The 20,021-nt window shown below is 30.1% G+C and overlaps 3 protein-coding genes and 1 long non-coding RNA gene across 5 annotated transcripts; all 4 read left to right on the top strand.

The window, feature by feature from the left end:
• The first annotated feature begins 5,558 nt into the window (after positions 1-5,558).
• On the top strand, positions 5,559-6,152 carry LOC107410553 (uncharacterized protein At1g08160-like). The gene has a single exon (XM_016017995.2). It carries the CDS (start codon positions 5,585-5,587, stop codon positions 6,125-6,127), a length of 543 nt encoding a protein of 180 aa, XP_015873481.2. The 5' UTR covers positions 5,559-5,584; the 3' UTR covers positions 6,128-6,152.
• A 3,431-nt stretch (positions 6,153-9,583) lies between these two features.
• Positions 9,584-10,246, top strand: LOC107410552 (NDR1/HIN1-like protein 26). Its single transcript, XM_016017994.4, has one exon. The coding sequence runs from the start codon at positions 9,584-9,586 to the stop codon at positions 10,244-10,246; it is 663 nt and encodes a 220-aa protein (XP_015873480.2).
• A 3,223-nt stretch (positions 10,247-13,469) lies between these two features.
• LOC107410551 (NDR1/HIN1-like protein 26) lies at positions 13,470-14,099 on the top strand. Its single transcript, XM_016017993.2, has one exon. It carries the CDS (start codon positions 13,470-13,472, stop codon positions 14,097-14,099), a length of 630 nt encoding a protein of 209 aa, XP_015873479.1.
• A 3,304-nt stretch (positions 14,100-17,403) lies between these two features.
• On the top strand, positions 17,404-19,037 carry LOC112490720 (uncharacterized). Of its 2 annotated transcripts, none has more exons than XR_003054909.3 (2): positions 17,404-18,008; positions 18,976-19,037. It is a non-coding gene; the product is annotated as an uncharacterized LOC112490720 (long non-coding RNA). The 2 variants fall into 2 exon arrangements; XR_007239300.2 differs by having other exon boundaries at positions 18,579-19,037.
• Positions 19,038-20,021: the final 984 nt, after the last annotated feature.

Here is a 20,021-nt window from a genome sequence, read left to right as displayed (position 1 = left end):
TATTGCTAGTCATACTTTCAGAGACATAGCTCAGTTAATGATCCAAATTCGAGGCCCATGCCTCCAAAATAATATCTATATATATATATATATATTATTTTAAATCCTGTATTTTTTTTCTTTTCCGTTGAAATCTTTATCAAAATTTTGCTTGACTGAGTTATGATATTTATTAGTCATTTCGTATGTAGTCAGAAAACAGAGTGCATCATCCTAAAAATATAATACTATCAAAGCAACCTCTTGCGAATATGTACATTTTCGGAAAGAAAATTTTGTCAAAGTTCGTATATATATGATAGAAAAATGACAAGTCAGATCGAACTTAGACCTAGTTTGGCTTTTGCTATAACTGTTGTTTTTTTATTCTAGAAGCATACCCTATATATCCTACTTCTCAAAATAGCTTCTAGATAATAAAATAATTTAATCAAAATATGTTTTAGCAAAAATTTAATTACATATTCATGACTAAAAATTCTTGTATAATAACCGTCTACAATGAATGATCAACTAAGCCTTAGCCTGCTAATATTATTTTGCATATGAATCTGCTTGTATAATTCTATAATGGCAAGGATGAGAATAGAGCTGGCCGATGAGACTAAGACGGTCTTTCCATATGAAATTCACAATGCTTAACATTCTCTTACTATATATTGAATAAATAAAAATTAGAAAAATACATAAATAATGGAATTATTATTTAAATCCATAGATGCTTGAGTTTGATGCAAGTAAATGACAAACTAATGTAACACCCCGTCCCGAAGTACATCGAAAATTTCTCAAATTTGACCGAGGTTGACCAGGTTTGACCATCATTGACCAAGAGGGATCAAATGTTGATTTTTTGCTTCCGATGAAATTTCACATTGACCAAGGTCCCGTTACAAAGTACACATTGGCAAGAGTTCATAGACTAGTAGCACGTCGAAAATGGAGCTACGGTTTGAAAGTTATGAACAAAACAAGTTGAGGTCCAAATTGTCCAAGGGTACCGGTTGACTTTTTATTTTTGGGGATATAAGCTTTGACTCATGTACGAATGTAAATTACTCCTCGATACGAGTCCATAGACTAGCAGTACACCTGATTTGGATATTTTGTTGAAAAGTTATAGACCTATAAATTTTTTCAAATACAGTACTATTTTAATATTATTTTTAAATATGTGAACAGTATGCCATGTGTGACTTAATAAAGGGTGCTATGTGTCACAATAAAGAGAGGCCACATATCAACCATATTAATATTATATTATCTTAATATTATTTATTTATTTTATTATTTTATTATTTTATTATTTTATTATTTTATTATTATTATTATTATTTAAAAAAAAATTCCTTTTTCCTCACATGGGAAAACACCCACGAAAATTTCTTTCTTTTTCTTTTTCTTTTCTTTTCTTCTTCCTTCTTCCTTCCTTCTCCTTCTCGGCTTCATCCCGTTTTTCTTTTTTTTTTTTTTTGATCATATGAAGCCACACGCGCCTGATGGGGAGGAAGAGGGGGAAGATTCCAGCCAGCAGCCAGAAAATGGTGGCCAACCATCACCGGATGGGGCCGAATCGGGCTTCGTTGCCGACGACGGCAAGATTGGCTCCGTCGGTGATCCAGCCACCACTCGGCCAAATTGATACTCCTTTCCACCTATTTTGGACCTCCAGAGCTCGATTTTGAAGTCCATTCAGCTCAATTCCCTGCCGTTTAGGAGACACGACAAATTGAAGTTCGGCCAAAAGCTTCCATCCACTTTCCGGCTATCTCTAGTCGAATTGAGTCCAACGGAGATCGGTAACGTATTCCTCATCCCCTCAGCTTTCGTTGATACCTTATTTATGAATTTTGGACACCGTTTATGTTAAAACTCCCGGGTACCGGATATTATTTACCCTAATAAAATATTAATTTATTTGATTTTGTGTAATATTGTTATTTTAGGAGCACGTGTGAGCCATATAATTGATCCTATGGAGGATCTTGGTTGGATTGCCTGCTCAAGGTGAGTGACCCACCTTCAAATTAATTTCGAGAATAAAATTTGTGAATATTTTGTATTAATTGAATATTTGAAATTGATATTCTATGTGATAAATATTTAGTAGATTTATATTTGGAAATTGGATGCTCAATTGAGTGAATCAAAAGATTTATATATTAAGAAATATTTTGATCTAAAGAATTTTATGAAATTGAAATTGAAATTATTAATTATTAAATTAATTTGTTGGAATATTTCATAATTGAATATTTCAAAAATATGTTTATGTATTTGATATTAAGAGAATTTCTATATAGAATTATATTGCCAATTTATGATAATTTTTTTAATATGTGTTTTGGTGCAAAAATATATTTTGGGACTTAAGATTCATGTGTTAAAGTTTGATTTAAATTATTGTTAAGTTTAATGTTGGCGTTATGATGGTGATTTATATGAATTTAATTGTATTCGGATTTGATATAGTTTTTAATATCATTTTTGGTACAGCTTGATTTTAAGGATTTGAAGAAAAATATTTGTTTTAAAAGTATTATGCTTCAAAAATATTTTTATGCATTTAATTATTATGGAATTGATTTATTTATGGTGAAATTGATGGATTTTAAAGTGATGAATTTATGATGAGGATTAAAGAAAAAATGTAGGATTGTGAATTTGAAAAATTGTATGATTCCCACGGTGAGTTTTAAAAAAAAAAATTATTATTATTGTTATTTTTAAAATAATATGGTTATTTATTTAGACGCACTCATATAATACTGGTGTTTTGTACTATGTATGTGGATGAGCGTGCAAGTTATAATGTCTCCCGTGAGTTACCATCGGACCGAGGGTAGACAAGTTTGATATTGGCCATAAGCCGTCCCCCTCCATAGCCGGGTTGACGGTTTAAGCAGCGGCGCTGTCGGGACGCCGAAGCGACCGTATGCAAGTTTCTCTCTTTAACGTCCTGCAGGACGGTGCTCGAGACGCTAGGTATCGTAGGGCATCATTGATATATAGTATGGTGCGTCAAGTATTATTTTTCACATATAAATTTCAAATCCTAAAGTTTTAAAGCAGCATTTAAATTAAATGTATTTAATTTGTTTTATCACTTATTTCCAATTAGTATTTTCTAAAATGTATTTATTCATATTTTATGTCATTTATTTTAAATTAATGTTTTTAAAATGCATCTTGCCATAAAAATATTATATAGATTGATTGAATATTTCAAAATGAATATTATAGTATTTTTCTACCACTTATTTTACAGGATTGTTTGTAATTATTTAAATTATATTTTTGAAACTGTTTATTTTGATTTATTAAATCAAATTTTATGAATTATATATTGAATTTCACTTTTATGTTATATTTCTTTAATGCAAGTATTCTAAATTAATTTTATTATATTTTATTCGTATTTTGATTATTTAAATTTTTATTAAATTAATTATTCCTTGATTTTTGGGGCATAAAGGTTGGATTTTGTGAAAATGTTTTTAAAAGGGAACCTTTCCAACAGAGTGAATGGTGAGGGTTTTGAGAGAAAATATTATTTTCGATTAATTATTATTTATTTATTTATTTATTCTTAATTAATCAAGTGTACTATAATTATCGTTACTATTATAATTGTATAGTAGATAGGATCACTCACTGAGATGATTAGCATATCATATTTTTAAATTCCATTCCCCTAGGCCCAGGTTAGAAGACGTTGATCGTCCAGGGCGAGCCCGACGTCTCAGTTCATTGCCGAAAGTTCAAGAAGCATTTCCTCTCTTTTTCCTCTCCATCTTGTATTGCTTCATCTGTTATTGTATTAATTTCATAATTATTTATATGATGCTCTGTATACGGATTGAACAGATATTTGTTTAATTGCTTACTGATTCCCTGTTATTATTTTGGAATGCTGTAAATTTGTGGAAACAAATTGTAGTAAGGTGGGAGGAATAACGGGATGTTTCTAGATGTGTTTTTCGTGCAGAAAAATTTTGTGATAAATACAACCCTTAAGGGAGGTTCTGCCGGATTTTTCATTGGGGGGTCCAGTAGGTTTTCCTTGGGATCAGGGCTTATCTAGGGTTTCGGTGAGAAATTTTGGACAGGCCCTGACACTAAGGAGAAAACAAATTAATTTCCTATGTGCAAAAGAAAAGGTGATGTTATTTTATACCAGCTATATTAGCTAGCTTGGTTCAAATGGTGTACTTTGATTAAACTAATAAACTTGCTCCGCCCCAAAGCAAAAAACAAGCTACTCCAAAATGCAAAACGAAATTTCAGTTACTTCTAACTGAACTTTATCCATACTCCATACCAAGTGCATTCAAACTTTAATAAAGGGTAAATTATAAGAAAGATTATAAAATACTCAATCTTCACAAATTTTCAATTTGCTTCGTGACCTGTTTTTTTAATTAAAAAAAAATTCAAATTCCCTGCTAAAGTGTAGCATGATGTCACATTTACCTCTCTTTAAAGTAACAAGCTTAGAAAAAAAAATACTATAGATACCAAAATATTCATTAAATTTATTTACCAAATAATATATTTAAGATATTATTGGTTAATATATTCATATAATCTAAATATAGATAAGTAAACTTTTAAACGGATAAATGAACAAAAATAAATAAATCAATTAAATATTACTATATGCATTATTTATCACATCAATTGGTATATAACTTTGATGAATATTTTAGTAACTATAGTATTAGTGAAAAAAATAAATTTATATCATCAGTTAATAAAGAATAGTAGTATACCTAGATCTGTTTGGATAGTTGTTAAATATTTTATACACTGCATATTTCTAGCAAGCTTCTTTTCTTCAAACTTGCTTCTTCGGGCAAAGTATTAAAATTGTTTATGCACTTGTAGTGATTTTTTCTATTTATTTTTTTATTTTTACTTTTTTAAAGGCTTGACCTTAAAAGTACACCATGACCATGAGTAGAGAAAAAGCATATATACAGAGTGAGTAATTCTAATTGATGTATATGGTATACGCCAAAGGTACATGGCCAGAGGGCATAACCAATTAGAATTTACAACTAAGGCAAAGATATGGTCTTGGCTAGGAAAGTGGAAGTCGCAGCCTCATGCTATATTGGTATTTATCGTTGGTCTTGAGTTTGATGCAAGAAACTAGCCAAATTTTTCAACGTCCAATGAAATTAAAAAGGTCACCAAAAGAAATAGACAACTGGGGTCATGTTCTTTATATATGTACAAGCTAGTTTGCTTCAATTGGTATACACTAATTAATTAAACCAATTCTCGTGTTTTGTTACCCCACCAAGAAATAATATTATGGACTAAACCTAGAGACTATAAATATCTCATTAATCTTCTTTTTTGCTCTCTATATATAACCTAAAAATCATAACTGTTTCAATATCACCAACTACAAACAAAAACCCATATCAACCCTAAGCTCTCTCTTCCCTTTACAAAAATGGCTTCCAGTTCCAGTGGTAGCTCCAAGTCTGAGCAGCAGCATTCAGAAAAATTAGAAGCTGCTCAGCAAATGCATAATGATGATGATGATGATGATGATGACTACTCCAGCAAGCAAATGAAGCACATAGCTTTTGTGGTTATAGGCATAGTTGGGATTATGAGCGTAGCAATGGTCATGATTTGGGCAGTTGTGAAACCAAAACGACCCATTTATGCTATCGAATATGGTTTGATTTCAGAAGCGACACTCCCAAGCAACCTGGAATCTCTCGTGGGCAACTTCCGCTTTGTGATGAGGTCCTACAATCCAAACACCAAGGCCACCATATACTATGGTTCAATGAAGATTTTAAGCCGTAACAGTAGCAACGATAAATCTGTTGTTTGGTCTGGAAAGAATTTCTCTCAACCTCCCTTCAATGTGACTCGAATTTCTTTCTTACTTTTTGCACAAGTCGAGAAGAAACCTGGTTATGAGGATATAATTCAGCACATACAACACGGGAATGTGTCATCAAACATTTCGGTCCGGGCTGAGATAAGGTATGGGATAGCAAACTGGAAGTCTTCGCCTCTACGTGTTGGGATTTATTGTCGACCTGCAAATGTAATGCTGGGACACAATTTTCAGCCCGCTGATTGCTACGTAGATCTTTAATATTTATTAATAAGCATTCATCTTCTTTTTTATTTTTATTTCATTTTTAACATGACTGATTTTATGTTCTCTTGTTTTATTTTGTTTTGTTTTGTCTTTTTTTTTTTTTCTTTTTTAATTGTTGCAGCATTTCGGTATTGTGGATTAAGATTGGTGGTTTATTTTCTCTCGCAGTGTTACTGATCAGAAAAGAAAATAAATAAATATGTATGATTTTGCCGATCAGAAAATATGTAATAAACCACACCAGCACGTGTATATAACACATTATATAATAATTTTTATATCACGACCACCTTATAACATCACAATCTCCTTTATCAATTTTTCAAATTTTTTTTAAAGATTGAAATTTAAAAGTACATTTGACATTCATATAAGTAGTCATAATAAAATTCAGATTGTCCTCCCAATGTTTTAATTTTTTTAATAAATTTTTATAACTCCAAACACATCTTTAAAGTTCAATTTTAAGACAATTAAAAGGCTAATAATAAAGGTTCCGGGAGTGAACGTAAGGACCACATACCGTAGATCATGAACATTCATCCAAATGCGTATCGAGTAGTGGGTGCTGGCATTGGAGAGCTGCCTTTCTTGCTCGTGGTCAATGATAAATTCTTGCCGTCCCTCCTGCCTAGTCTTTCATGCAATTGCTCTTTTTCAGTCTATCTATCTATCTTTTTTTTTTTTTTTCTCTATCCTGCACATATCATCAAGACATGAATTACATATAAACCTAAACTCAGATTAGGTCAAATCCGTATATATACACATGCAATTAGATCAAGTGTGGACATATGCAACTTAAATAATTTCAAAGATATGGTATTTTTGGTCTTGTAAACAAATTTTTTTCTTAAAATATTTAAAGTTATTTACTTGCTTCCAGACATATTAAGCAAGTTTCATCACAGTAAAGGCTGTATTAACACATTTTTCATATATATTTATACTTAGCAACAAGGTTTAAAATTTCAGTATTGGTGAAAATGTAGAAATTTTAAAATATGTAAATTTTCATGAAAATTTTGAAAAATATCGAATATCAATAAAAATTTATAAAAAATTATGAAAATTTATTTTAAAAAATGAAAAATTTTGTTAAAACTTTAGCATTAGCTTATTTAAACAATCAATTATCAAATTGATTATAAAAATTGTAAAAATATTGAATAGATATTATATTTCTCTTAATAGTAAGTGATAATGATCATAAATAAACTATTATTGATAAAAATATGCAAAAAAGAGTATATATTTGATAAATTGTTTATTAATCAAAAAAAAACAATCATTACAATTATATTATATTTCATAAATATCATCTCGATACTTATAGAATTTTTAGATAATTAAAAATTATTAATATCTTTATCGTTTTCATTTTGATATGTGAAATGTGAAATGTGAAAAGTAATTATCAAAAGATATATCTCCTTAATAATTTTTCATATAATATTAATATGTCAATTATAAAGATCTTGTATTAAATATAGCTGTCATTGATGTTTAGTATAATATATTCTATCATTTTTTTTATTTGCTTAATGTTATTAATTTAAATACCATCAATATCAATTCTACATAATGTTATATTTCCATTTTATTATTTTATGTTATTATTTTTTATTCTTATATAATTAATTATTAACTTATAATTATGGGATTCTAATGAATCCATCTTATACAAACTGTATAACAAATATCTATATATATATATATATATATATTATCAATGAATAGAACTTTCTAAAGTTATTGAATTCAAATTATTTTATTTTATCATATCATTAAATACTAAAAAACAATTAAATGGTTAAAAAAAATATCACTAAAATTAATTTAGTAAAATAACTCATTAAATATCAATAACATTTTTGAATTTTTTATAAAATATCATAAATATTTTCAAAATTTCCATGAATATTTTTGAAAATTTACATGAAAATTTTTGAAATTTCTATGGATATTATGAATTTTTTAATCAAATTGTTAAAGAATTAATATAGATATTGATGCAAATTTTCATGAAAATTTTGTTAAAATTTTAGAAATTTCGATAAATATTATAAAAATTTTATTAATTTCATTTGAAATCTAAATTTTATTTTAACCTTTCAAAATAATAAAAATTTAAAAAACAAAATTTGAATATTTTTAAATTTTGAGGCTAGCAAATTGGCTTGTGCTTTGGACTGGTTCGATGGGTAGCACATTAGGCCGAGCTTCGGACAGTTAATTGAGTGCACGAACCCAATCCAAAAAAATTGAGTGGGCTCAGGTAGAATTTGGGCCAAATTTCTAAGGCGAGTTTGACCGGATTCAGGGTTATGCTAACATAGTGCATATATTCCATCTTGAATGCAGGAGAAAATAAAAAAAATAATAATAATAATAGAGTAAAAGATACAAGCAAATAAACTTTGGTCCTATAATTTATTAGATATGAAGCAATCAATATTCATATGTTATTTCCACATAAGCAAATATTCTCTTATATTTCTGATACACTTAAAATAAGGAAATGCATATAAGAAAACAAGAATCCTTGGATTCGTTGATCTTGAAGCAAGAAAATGATGAAGAAGAAAAAATGTTTCACAGGGCAAAGAAATAGCTAGTTTGCTAGTCAATCATGGACTCCAAACCAGAGTTCAGGCTTACGATGAAAAACCATGTTCTCCAACCAAGAGATTTTCTACTCCGTCAGTCCAAGTATAAAGCCAGTACTATTCAATTTATTCAGCATTAACAAATTAATCACTGAGTCAGGTCTCCTGCTATACATACAATGACTAAAAAGCCCTTCTCTCAACCTCCTGTTGATGTGACTGCTTAATTTCACATTATATGCCAAGGTATCTAGCTAGTGGCATATCCAATTACAATTTACCATTAAGTTTTTATATAAAAATCAAAGGAAAAAAAAAAAAAAAAAAAAGCACACAATATTAAAAACCATTTCAAACTGTTAATAAAAATTAGACTCTGGCTTTGACAAACATTTTGTAAAACAGGGGCCATATATAACTCTAGTTCATTATCGAGTTCAACATTTTTTTTTTTTATACTTTATATTGCACAAACAAATAATATTAGTTCATTATCAAGACCCTGGCTTAGATGTCTTGAGCTTGATGCGAGAAAATGATAAAAGAAGAAAAAGCTTCCAAATACCCAACTTTCCAAATGGCCAAAGAAAAAAGGTTCACCAAAAGAATAAACAAGGGTCATGTTCTTTATACCAGTTTGCTTCAATTGGCGCACAAAAATTAAACCAATTCATAAGTGGTTTTGTTATTGCCCCACCAAAGAGATAATTGTTTCCTTGTCGTTTAACTAAACCATATCACTACCCCTCTAGGTCTACTTTTACACCAAAAGAAGAAGAAAAAAAAAAAAACAAAACAAAACAAAGAGGAAAAAGGGAAAAGGGAAAAAAAAAAAAAAAAAATGGCTTCCGGTAGTAGTACTTCCAAGTCTGATGATCCGAAGCATTATTCGGAGAAAGAAGCAGCCGAGAAAAAGCAAAATGGTGAGTCGTCATCGTCGTCGTCAAGCTCAAAGCAAATGAAGTACATAGCAATTGTGGTTCTAGTCATAATTGTGGTGATGAGTGCAGCAATGGGGATGATTTGGGGGGTGGTTAAACCCAAACGCCCAGTTTATGCTATCGAATACGGTGTTATTGCAGATGCGAATATTTCAACACCTGACTACGAAACTCTGTCTGGCAAGTTGGGTTTTGTGATGAGATCGTATAATCCCAACAAGAAGTCCACCATACACTACAAATCGATGTCGATTTACAACAGTTACAGTGAAAACAAAACTACTACTTCTGTTAAGCGTGTAGAAGATTTCTCTCAACCTCCTTTCAATGTGACCCGGATTCGTTTCATAGTTCCTGTACAGATCTCGACCGAGCCTGGTGAGAATGTGATAGAGTACCTACAGCACGGCAAAATCACAGTAAACATTTCTGTGAAGGCAGAGATGACGTTTAGATTTGGAAATTGGAAGTCCACCCCTCGACCTATTGGGATTTATTGTCAACCTGCTGCTGTAATGCTGGCCAGTAATTTTCAGACCACTGATTGCTATGTTGATCTTTAATCTGCATTATTATTATTATTTCTTTCTGTTCGAAAAATAATGATTTTATGTTTTTGTTTTTTTCTTTTTTTTTTTTTTTTTTTTGGGGGGGGGGGGGGGGCGGCGCATTTCAGTATAGTCGAATATAATAAGTCGTTTATTTTCTAGCTGTATAACTGATAAGAAAATTCTTATGTACATCCTATTCGTTAACGCTAATGATTATCATCAATATAGGACTTTATATCACTTTGTCGTTTGAATGATCATATAAAAAGGTTAATTTTTTCAAATTAAGGTTTTAGAATAAAAAATTAACATGTAAGATAATTAGTATTTTCCATATCAACAATGATTTTATTTTTTATTATCACTATCAATGGAAAATAGCAATACTACATATAATATATATATATATATATATGTATTATTTTTTTCTAAAGTGCTGTCTCTCGATTCATTCTAAAAATCATGATAATATAGACAATAAAAATAAAAACATATTAACAAAATTTATTTTTTTTTACATGGTAATCTTTTTAAAAAACTTAGTTTTAATACTATGAAAGTAAACAATAAGAATTTAAAATTTTAATGGAATTATATAAATTCAATTTTTAGTTTCCACATCATCATATCACGTATAATAAATTGAGAGATAATTTGCAGAAGAATAATTCTATATATACCCCTATTCTCAATTAAATTATATGCAATAGGTTTTTCCAAAGACAATCCAATGGCAAAGCATAAACTTTCTAATAAAAAAATAAAAATAAGAAAGCAGCTTCATTACAATGATAAAATTTTTGGGTATAATAAAAAATTATATTTGGAATTCGATGCATTTATCAATAACCAAAAAAAAAAAAAAAAAGTAATCAATAAATAAATTTTTAATCATATAAAAATTAGATTCAACTATTAATTGTTGTCGTTAAGTAGTATCGACAAGTTTTGCTGCCTATAATTTGAAGATAGTTTTATTTTTTATTTTTTACTTTTGTTTTTTTTTGTGATCACTGAATTGAAAATAATTTGGAGGAGATCAAATATATTTACACACACACACACACAGAGTATATTGCCTCCGTGCTTAACAACAGCCTAGGAGTATTAATGGGAATTATCATATCAACCCCCCTAGATGTCTTGATTTTGATGCAAGAAAAGAATAAAGAAGGAAAAGAAAAAGTTCCAAATTCCAAATTTTCAAAAGGCGAAAGAGCAAGAAAAAGAAAAAGAAAAATAAAGAAAAAAGACCGAAAGAATAGACAACAGAGGGTCATTTTCTATATGCACCAATTAAACGAATGCAAGTGTTCCCCCACCATAATGCAAAATAATGTTTTTGGATTCTCTCTGCGATCCCACTTCATTTTAGCTTATATTTATAAATCATTCTATTTCAATATTCATTACCATCCACTTCAAACTGAATCATCTTAATCCTTATCCTTTTATATATATATATATATATATAAGGGAACGTTTTACTATGCAAACGTCCAGATCGTCATATTTACGGACCATCAACATGTTAAATATTGGATACTGTTGGATTATATCAACGGCTCTGTCAGCAACACTCACTTACACACATACTAGCTATGAAGTCCCACATCAATTGAAAAAAAGAACGAAACATAGTTTATAAGCGTATGGATACTTTTTCTATGTGAGAACTTTTAAAACCTTAAATGCTGGATTATAAGAGAACATTTCCCATGCCAGAACTAGGTTGATTAAGGTGTTTCTTAATTTTAACTATGATGCAATATGATTAAGTAAACACATGTCAAAATTAAGGTGTTTCTTAATTTTATTAAAATATTTACTTTATATTAGTTATTTATGTGAGATCCTATTGGTTGAAAAAGAAAATAAAATATGCCTTATAAAAGGGTGTGGATATCTTTCCCTTGAGAGACCTTTTAAAATCGTACGGGCTAGGTCCAAAGCGGACAATATCTCATACGGATGGATTGGGCTGTTACAGTTGGTATCAGATCCAGATCCGAATTGGTGTGCCAGCGAGGATGCTGGAAAAGCCTTTTAAAACTGTGCGGGCTGGACTCAAAGCGGACAATATCTCATGCGGATGGATTGAACTGTTACAATTTATGTTTCATACAAAAAAATTAATGCTAATTACCTATATATGAAAAAATATAAATTTATTGTTTTGGATATGTTATAGATAGGAAGCTAGATTCTTCCCAAAAAAAAAAAAAAGAGAAAAAGAAAAGAAAAGAAAAAGTAAGAAAAAAAACAAACATATCTAAATTAAGAGTTTTGTATTTAAATAATAGAACGGTAATATTGTAATAAATTTAGAAGAAAATATCAAATTCTTGTTTGAATTGTGCTTCGATTTTGACAAAAGTTAAAGGACAAGTTGAGTGTTGCTGGAAGTCCGTATATTTGATAATCTGGACATCCGAATAGTAGAACGTGCTCATATATCAGTACAAAATAAATAAATAAAAGCTAATGTTTTTGGGGGGAAAAAAAAAAGCTTAATTTAACCTCATATAGCTAGAAATCAGAAGTTTAAAATAAATTACTCTTAGAAAATAATAAAAAAATTTATTTTGATAAACTATTATATTGGAATTCAATGCATTATGAAAAGGGGGGGAAAAAGTCTATAAATAAATTCTTAATCATATATAAATTAGATTCAACTATTAGTTGCTGTCGCTAAGTAGAATACTAATAACAAGTCTTTGCTGCTAATAAATTGAAAATAGTTTGCAGGAGATCAAATATATGATATATATATATATATATATATATAGAGAGAGAGAGAGAGAGAGAGATACACAGCAATATTACCTACTTCCATGCTTCAAACACCAACATACCAGGACTATTAAGGAGTCTTGATTTTGATGCATGCAAGAAAAGGATAAAGGAGGGAGGGTAGGAAAAAAAAAAAAAAAAAAAAAAAAAAAAGGGCTTACTTTAAGAATAGACCACGAGGGCCATGAGATCTTTATACTAGCATGCATCAATTGGTGCACACCAGTTAAAATAATGCTAAGCATTACCCCACATCAAACCCAAAATAATCTTGGATTAATTTTTTTCCGCCATTCCACTTCTTTTTAGCTTATCTCTATCAATTAAATCATTTCTATTGCAATATACAGTGTCATCCACTTCAAAATTAACGAAATCACCAGTTAAATCTCTCCTTTAGTTATTATTATTTTTTTTTTTTTTTTCTTCTCCCACAACAATGGCCTCCAGTTCCAAGTCTAAGCCGCTAACCGATCACAAAGAAGAAGATCAAGCAGCGAAAAAATCAGAGAAAAAGCAGCTGCCATCGCAAGCGAGATACATAGCTTTTCTGGTTCTAGCCATAATTGTGGTGATGAGTCTAGCCATGGGGATAATTTGGGCAGTGGTCAAACCCAAACGTCCAAAGATTGTTGTTGAAAATGGTTATTTTATAAATAGCACCATTTCTCATGGTAATACTACTCTCTCTGGCTGGTTACTTTTTGAGGTTAATTTCTATAATCCCAACAAAAAGGCCACCATTTACTATGACACCTTGAATGCTTCTTCAAGTTTTAGTGATACAACAAAGAACGTTGAGAGTCTAAACGCTGGCTTTAATACAACTCCTCACGGTTCCTGTGCCATAAATTACAGTTACAAAGCTGATTTCTGGTCCATGTATGGTCATATGCCAAAGTACCGAAGTCACGGCCATATCATACAAAGTATTTTGTTCTACGGAAAGATAAGATTTCGGTTTGGAAATTGGAAGTCTCAACCTCGCGCTATCAAGGTTTACTGTTCCAATTTGGTGGTGTTCACTCGTCACACTTTTAAACCCACTCTCTGCACGGTTGATTATTAATCATGGGATCAAAATGATTGATTTATCATGTAATTTTTTTAATTTTATCTGATTTTTTTTTTTTTGAATTTTCTTGCGATTGTGTAATGGTTATTAAAAATCGCTGTGTGTGTGTGTGTGTGTATGTGTTTTTTTTTTTTTTTGTTTAGCATTTATGGTTTAATGATTTTGTCACACAACGAATGAGAGAAATACAAATATTATGTTTTATGATTTCCATTATATGTATTACATGTGTATACAGCGTCCCGTGTTAAATAGACTTTCTGAAAAATTTCGCTACTGAACTTTCTCTGTATGATAGAGAATCCAGGACTAAATTTTTTTTTTTTTTTTTTTTTGGGTGAAACCAGATACTGATTTTATATATCAAAATTTTGTATTTCAGATGAAAAACAACTGATTATATAGCACTTGACAGGCTTTTTTCTAAAAAAAAAAAAATTGCAGTTTACAGTATTCTACAGAACTTTATATTCTCCCTATATTTAGGTACTATATTTTTTATAAATTGTATTTTGTACTATTGTAAATTACTATACAATCTTGAAATCTCAAGTTATTGAAAAGTGATTTCAATATGTATAGATTCGTAATGATGAATTAAAAAAAAAATTTGTATGCAAGCAAATTAGTAGTTTGGATTTTAGGTGCACAACCAAAAATTCTATATTCTATTTCAGTTATCATTAGACATAATTATTGTAGTCCTAAAATGAATTACTCTAAGACCCAAAAAATTTGGAGAGTTATGTTTTCTTTAAAAAATAATAATAATAATAATAATTTTTATTTCTTATGGGGTATAGGCCAGTAGGGATACGTCAATGAACGGAGGCTTAGATTAAAGAGTTCATCGGTAATTAAGGAAAAAAATTTACTGTGCTCGCAGAAGCTCGTAAGCCGTATCACTTAAAAACTGCCAGGACCCACACATGAGCGTCCACATTAAAAAATAAAATAAAATAAAAATTTTGAAAAAATTCCACGTTAATCGTAATTTTTTTTTTTGCTACGCGTCCTCTTACAAGTTTTGTAAGCAGCATGATGTCATTGTGCGTAAAATTCTTGAGTACTAGCGTCCAGTGTTGTACAGATAGTATGGCGCATGGCCACTCATATTTTTTTATAGAACCATATGGTTTATTTTAACTAGCATTATATTATATGGGCAATTATATATTTATGTGGCGCATGATTAAAAAAAAGTGGTAAAAAGAATGAGATGGTATCATAAGCAAGTTTCTCTCCCCATATTAAAAGTAAAGTAGTATCTCAAGCGAAAAAAAAGTAAAGTAATATATGAAAAAAATAAAAAAGAAAGAAAAGAAAAGAAAAAGAGGTGATTGATGGACTTGAATGAGACAAGCACGATATATATATATATATATATATCAATTTTTTGTATGATGGGTGACAGCCCATCAAAGCATTGCTGTGTTTATCTATATATGCCTTTGTTTTATATGAAGACAAAATGTTGGACGTATCTTATCTTTCTTCTCCTTCTCCTTCTTTCTTCTCCTTCTCCCTACCAACCAAGTCACACTCTTCTGTACAAAAAAACTAGACCTCTTTCTCTTTCCTTTTCTTCTGCTTGTTTCTCACAAATAAAGCTTTGATTATTTTTCTTCCACATCAAAAAATCTTTCTCTTGCTGGAAATTTTTTTCTTTATTACACAAAAAACTAGAAATCTAAAACCACCCAACATCTTATGATAGTTGATCTCTCCTTGCTATGCTATGGTGATTGACTCTGATTTTTATATACGCAAAAGGCCAAAAAAAAAAAAAAAAAAAAAAAAACTTAAATTTTATAATCAGTAAAACTAAAACCAAGGTCCAAGACCAAATATTCATCAATGTAGAGATTCTCGATTCATCTTATTATTCCATTATTTTGCCATTAGAATACCAAATTGGACTTATGATTCCATTTTGCCACTGTTGAAGGATCGAAGAATTTCTGGTTCTTGACTATTATTATTATTATTATTATTATTTTCAGAAGAAATAATAGAGAGGGTCTGATTGTGACTGGTGAGAAAAAACGTGAAGAGAGAGAAAGTAAGAGCGGCTTGTGATTTATTAGAGTACTGAACCGGAAAAGCAGTTTAAAAAGAGGGAGAAAAAAAAAAAGTTAAAAGGGGTTTTCAGAAACTTGATAGCTTAACAAGAACGACTCAAGGCCAAAAGAAGACAAGTAAAATTAAACTAATCAGTTCATATGCCCTACCCAAAGCACTGAATAAAGTCTTCATTTTATCCTTCCTAAGTTGCCCTTTAGCCTTTTTCATCCTGTAATATTTTCTCCCAAAAAAAATAATTTCTCCTTCACCATAGCCACGGAAGAGTTTGTATGTTATTGGTTTCTTAATCAAATAATGTTAAAAAAAAAAAAAAAGTTCTGTGTATACAAATAATTATTATTAATAATAATATTATTATTATTTTATGTCTCCATGATACATCTAACCATTGCCTCTTGACCCAAAAGCCCTTCTTAATAAATTTAATAATAAAGATTTAAATTGTAAAATTCTAACAAGCTAAAGATATCAAAGCTCAAAAAATTAAACCCAAATGTGTTTATCACCAAGCCACACATATTTCCTGACCAAGCGACTTACGTTGATACCCTACAGCCAAGATATTCTTTACTTCTTTTAGCTGTCTATATAGAATAATCATTCTAATCATCCTACCAGACAAATTAATTAAAATCATTCGTCCTTTTACAAAATGGTTTCCAGTTGTTTATCCAAAAAAAAAAAAAAAAAAAAAAAAGGGCTTCCATTTCCTTGTTTAAGCACTCAGAAGCAGCCCGGCCAAAGCAAATTCTCCAAGCAATTAAGCATCGGTCCTTTTATGGTTCTAGGCATAATTGCTTTCCCAATAACAAGAAAGCCACCATATACTATGGGATTATGAAGGTTTTTAGCTCTTTTCTTTTTCCTGATAAAATATCGTTTGAATTTAGAATCAACTCTAGAACAAGTTAAATAATACTATTTAAAAAAAAAAAAAAAAAAAAGAAAAGAGAAACTCAAGCTTTTTGGAAAAGGTCCCAGCGAATATATACTTCAATAGGATGAATTAACATAAATAATAAGAAAGCGCGATTGGCATTAATTAATAAAGCATACCGAAGCAATATTCCTCTATGTTTTCTAAAAACAAAAAATTAAGAAAAAAACAAAAAAAAAAAAGGTTATACATACCAAGAATAAATAATAAGGGAATCATCAAACTGAATTTTTAGATATCTTGAGTTTAAAGCAAGAAAATGATATTTAAAAAAAAAAATCCAAAAGGGGCAAAGTAAAAGGTCACTGAAAAAATTGAAACAGGTAATTTTATTATTTCTTCAATAGTCTGAACAACAATTAAACATGTTCCACGCCAAAGCAAAAATCCTGGCTTATACATATTGGCCGATAATTGAACTGAATTGGATATGTCTATTTTAATTACTTTTTAATCAAATTAGACCATTTATTAAATAGAAAAATCTCGTTTAATAAAGGTCCATTAATCCTAAACAAAAGAGAGTCTTCTTTAATCCCACCTAATAGTTAATCATTATTTCCCTCAATAAAGGTCAATAAAGTCGTTACTTCCTCCAACAAGGCTGAGAGTTTGAATCCCCAATTCAATATATATATATATATATATATATACATATAATAATAATAATAAAATAAATATAAAAATTTCTCTATCATTTTAGCTCTCTGTAGGTTAAATCAATTTACTCGATAAAGCATATCCATCTTCAAAAAAAATCCCTATCATTCCCTAAGGCATGAAGCTCCTCTTACAAAAAATGGCTTCCACTTGCTCAATCTAATCAGCTCCATCAAGACCAAGAAGCAGAGCAGAAGGAGCAATTCTCAAAGCCAATAAAGGTAAATTCCTTATTAATTACTACTACTAGTATACCTACATTTGTCTGGTGGTTTTGTTTACTTAGATCCCATTTGATAATAAATTAGTTTTTTTATTTTTGTCATTGGCTTTTTTTTTTCCTATTAAATTATGTATAATTTACTCTATTCAATAGTTTGTTAATATCTGATAATAATTAGACATATTTGTTAACTACAATTGTAAAGAGAAAAAAATAAAAAGAAATCATAAACAAAAAATGAACACAATTTAAATTGCGTTGATATTGAATGTACTTCATTGATATATCTAACAAATTTTAACTACTATCAACTAACACTTATTTATTTATTTATTGATGAGTGGTTTTGTTTAATCAGTAGCATTATTATTTGTCAAAGAATAAATATGTTTAATTTTTGCTAAGAAAAGAAGAAAAATGTAGTATGCATGCATTTTGTGTTGTAAATTGAGTTTTTCTCAAAGATTCACAACATACTTAACTTTTTTTTTTTTTTGGCATTATGGATGAAGAAACAAAATGCTTCGCTTGAAGTTATATATATGTTGGTTGTCTTTGAATTTGTTAGGAAATGTTTGCAAGTACTTTTGACACACCCAGATTTACAGTAAGAGGGGTTGAGGTCTCGGAAGGTGCTATCTGACTGGAAAAAAGCCTCTTGCTTAGCCTTTTCACTTGAAGCTTTGTTCATTATTAAAAGAAGCAGGGCCTAACCCAAGGAATTGAGGGAGATCTAGTGTGGGTCCAATTGGCCAAAATCTCTGAGAGTTGTTGATAGATTTCTCGCTTTGTTATCTGAGTTTTGGCAGAGTTGTAGACCAGAGAGCTGCAAGTCTTACTTACCATTTTTATTTTTATTTTCTATTTTTTTATTTTTTTGTTCGTGTCAATGGAGACTTATACAATTTCTATTACTCTCTTTCAACTTTCTGTAATTTCCATTACTCTCTTTCAACTTTCTGAAGGTTTGGCATGGGAACTTCTGCATTGAATTAACAAAACTCTTTCTCTGCTGGTTTCTTGGCTCGCAAGTTTTCGTACCCTTTAATGGCAGAGAGAACAGGAATGTAAGGACCAATATTAGCAACAGACAATTCAAAACCTTAAAAAGAAGGACTAGATAGTTTCCATCAATCACAAACTATGTTTGCTGGGTAGATTTGGGAATATTGGCAGCCAAATTTAATAGCAAGAGGTTGGGAAATTCATCACAAAGTTTTTCAGCTTTGTACCCTTCTATTCAAGTAGGTGCTTTGTTCTGAAACTGACAGTACTTTCAGTTGGCTAAGACGATGAAACTTGGCAAGAGAAGAAGAGTAAAGAATATTGAAGTGTGTATTGTCCATATTCCATAGTTTGCATGAAATCCCTGTATGAAGATGATTAGTAGCACCATAGTACGTACTAGCGTCAGGCTTGTTCACAAACATCCGAGTCTTATCAGCAGCTATTTCTGATATACCTGAATGTAGTTGAACATTAACCAACACAATAGAAATATCTTTGCAAGACATGGTATTTCCTAGTTTTTCCTTTTTATTAGTATTCTTTTCTTCTCTTAAATCAGAACATCAAAGAATCCTGCAGCAATTCCACCAAAGTAGAACCTACCCTGCATGCATATAGAATATGTTATACTATTTTAGAAATAAAATTAACTTGTTGGGCATGTGGTCTAAAAGTTATCTTGTGATTCAAGGAAGGATGGTGTAATATAGTTTGTGAAGGAGATGTTTTGAGTATAATTGAGGGTCTTAAAAGGGAATGTTGTTGCCAATCTTTGCTGGGAAAATACACTGGATTTCTGATGCTTCAGGAATCCAGTTATTAGATCTTGTTTTTCTTAAGAGCACCTTTAGTTGGATTCAGAAGGAATGCAACTTCGTAGCTCATAAAGCTTGTAGACTACAAGATGTGCCATTGGTGAACTCTCTCACCTGGCATCCAGGGGCATGTGCCTCTCTCCCCTTCCCCCTCTCTTCAAATTTTTATGCCATTTACATTTTTTATA

The sequence above is a fragment of the Ziziphus jujuba genome, chromosome 10 (assembly GCF_031755915.1).
Source record: "Ziziphus jujuba cultivar Dongzao chromosome 10, ASM3175591v1".
Taxonomy (NCBI): Eukaryota; Viridiplantae; Streptophyta; class Magnoliopsida; order Rosales; family Rhamnaceae; genus Ziziphus; species Ziziphus jujuba.
This window is presented reverse-complemented; position numbering and strand designations above follow the sequence as displayed.